The sequence below is a fragment of the Plectropomus leopardus genome, unplaced genomic scaffold (assembly GCF_008729295.1).
Source record: "Plectropomus leopardus isolate mb unplaced genomic scaffold, YSFRI_Pleo_2.0 unplaced_scaffold22597, whole genome shotgun sequence".
Taxonomy (NCBI): Eukaryota; Metazoa; Chordata; class Actinopteri; order Perciformes; family Serranidae; genus Plectropomus; species Plectropomus leopardus.
This window is the reverse complement of record NW_024624489.1, coordinates 1-2,169: the sequence shown is the minus strand read 5'-3', so window position 1 is coordinate 2,169 and position 2,169 is coordinate 1. Positions and strand designations below refer to the sequence as shown.

General features: G+C 50.9%; 1 protein-coding gene across 1 annotated transcript; it reads right to left on the bottom strand.

The window, feature by feature from the left end:
• Nucleotides 1–6: 6 nt before the first annotated feature.
• On the bottom strand, nt 7–2,094 carry LOC121965975 (eukaryotic initiation factor 4A-III-like; the record flags this gene model as incomplete). The annotated part of the gene is made up of 4 exons (XM_042516082.1): nt 7–262; nt 564–644; nt 1,776–1,908; nt 2,017–2,094. Coding segments are annotated over 4 exons (492 nt in total), but the record flags the coding sequence as incomplete, so codon positions are not given.
• Between the last annotated feature and the right edge of the window lie 75 nt (nt 2,095–2,169).

Genomic DNA, 2,169 nt, shown 5'->3' with positions numbered 1-2,169 from the left:
TGAATATTCCTGAATGAGTTATTGAATATTCCTGAATGAGTTATTGAATATTCCTGGATGAGTTATTGAATATTCCTGGATGAGTTATTGAATATTTCCTGGGTGTGTTTCTGCACCGACCGTTTGACCAGGATGCGGATGGGGTCGGTCATGAACTTGTTGGTCATCTCCAGGATCTCGTGTGGCAGCGTGGCGCTGATCAGGACCACCTGAGTGGCCGGAGGCAGGTAACGGTACACATCGTAGATCTGCTCCTTAAAACCTGAATACAGAGTCCAGGTGAGAACAGCTGCTGCACCAAACAAACAAAACACACTTACATACACAGGCACACACTGACACACACACACACACACACACACACACAGACTCAGACGAACAAACACACTGACACACACACACACACACACACACACACACACACAGACAGACTCAGACACACAAACACACTGACACACACACACACACACACACACACACACACACACACACACACAGACTCAGACACACAAACACACTGACACACACACACACACACTGACACACACACACAGGTGTCTGACCTTTGTTGAGCATCTCGTCGGCTTCGTCCAGCACCAGCATCTTGATGGCTCTGGTCCTCAGACTCCTGCGGCGAATCATGTCTGCGCACAAACAACAACACACTCAGCTCAGCTTCCTATTGGCTGCCTCAGTCACATGCATGGTTCGTTCGCTGTGAGCCGGCCAGTTTTCAGAGCGTCGTTCAGCCGCTCTCTGGCGGGATTCACACCTCACGCTTCCACCTGATTCTGATGTTTTCCTCAAATGATGACGAGGATTCATTAAAAAACACCACGAAACCATTAAATGTCTCCATACTGCTGGTCTGAAGTTATCCAAGTGTCCTGAAGCCCCGACCTGCCAAGTTGTTTTGAATAATGTTACTTGCGTTGTGTTTTTAACCTGGCTGTGGCCCGTAGCTCTGAGTGCGGGAGCCTCATTCAGGAGTCGCAACCAATGAGAGCTCGCCATATCTGCACGCCGTGTTTCCCTGCTACCTACGAGGCCCTGCTGGTGAGGAACCTTTTCAGGTGAGCAAACGTGGCTAGTACTGAAACACTCGTGAGACGTTTCAGTTTTGGACTGTGCATAAACAGCGTAAACAAAGTTTCAGCAGATGTCAGAGTTGAGTCGCTCTGACAGCAGACGTAAGCAGGCGGTCAGAAAATCACACACAGGAAACCAATCAGAGCCGAGCATCAGGACGCGTAGAGGAAACCTAAACCTGAGCGACTCTGTGGTCTGAACTGAACACACACTTCAGCTAGAGATTCACTGCACAACTTTCACAACCCTCAAAGGCTCTGAACAGACCGAGTGCACATTAACCGACCGGCTGCAGCACGTTTTTTTAAAAAGGGGCGGATCAAACACAGAACGCCAGATCGCAGACGACACGACTCGTCACATCACTTGAAGCCACCTGAACGCACCTCTGACCCGACCTGCCCTGACACGCAGCCCGCTGACGGCACTCTGCGTCGGTGGACACGTGTGTCTCTGCAGCTTCAGCTGGGTTTTATTTGGACGGAGAGACGGATGGAGACTCAGAGCTCCTGTGGACGCAGGTTTATTTACAACAGAAACATCTTTTTCAAAACACGTGTTGGCGTGGACTTGACCTGATGGGCCCTTATGTCATTCGGACCTCACTGCCCCCTCCTCCAGGACCTTCACCTCTTGGAGGTAATCACAGCTCTGTTTTTTGGACGTCTGTCCTCAGGCGGACTCACCGAACACTCGTCCAGGCGTCCCTGCCACCACATGCTGACCGTAGTCCAGCTTCCTGATGTCCTCGCCCACGTTGGTCCCTCCGATGCAGGCGTGACACTGGACGTTCATGTAGTCTCCGAGAGCCAGCAGCACCTGGACAGAGAGACAGAGACAGAGTCAGAGACAGAGACAGCAAATCAGAAACCACATCAGACCTGCTCACAGCTGATTGGCTGGCTGACACCAAAGGGGCGGGGCTACCTTCTGGATCTGTCCGGCCAGCTCTCTGGTTGGAGCGAGGATCAGAGCCTGGGTCTCCCTCACCTGCACACAGGAAACGCATCATAGCATGATGTCATCACATCTGTGGATTCATCTCTACATCTGACATAAAGAATAATATTAATAATGATA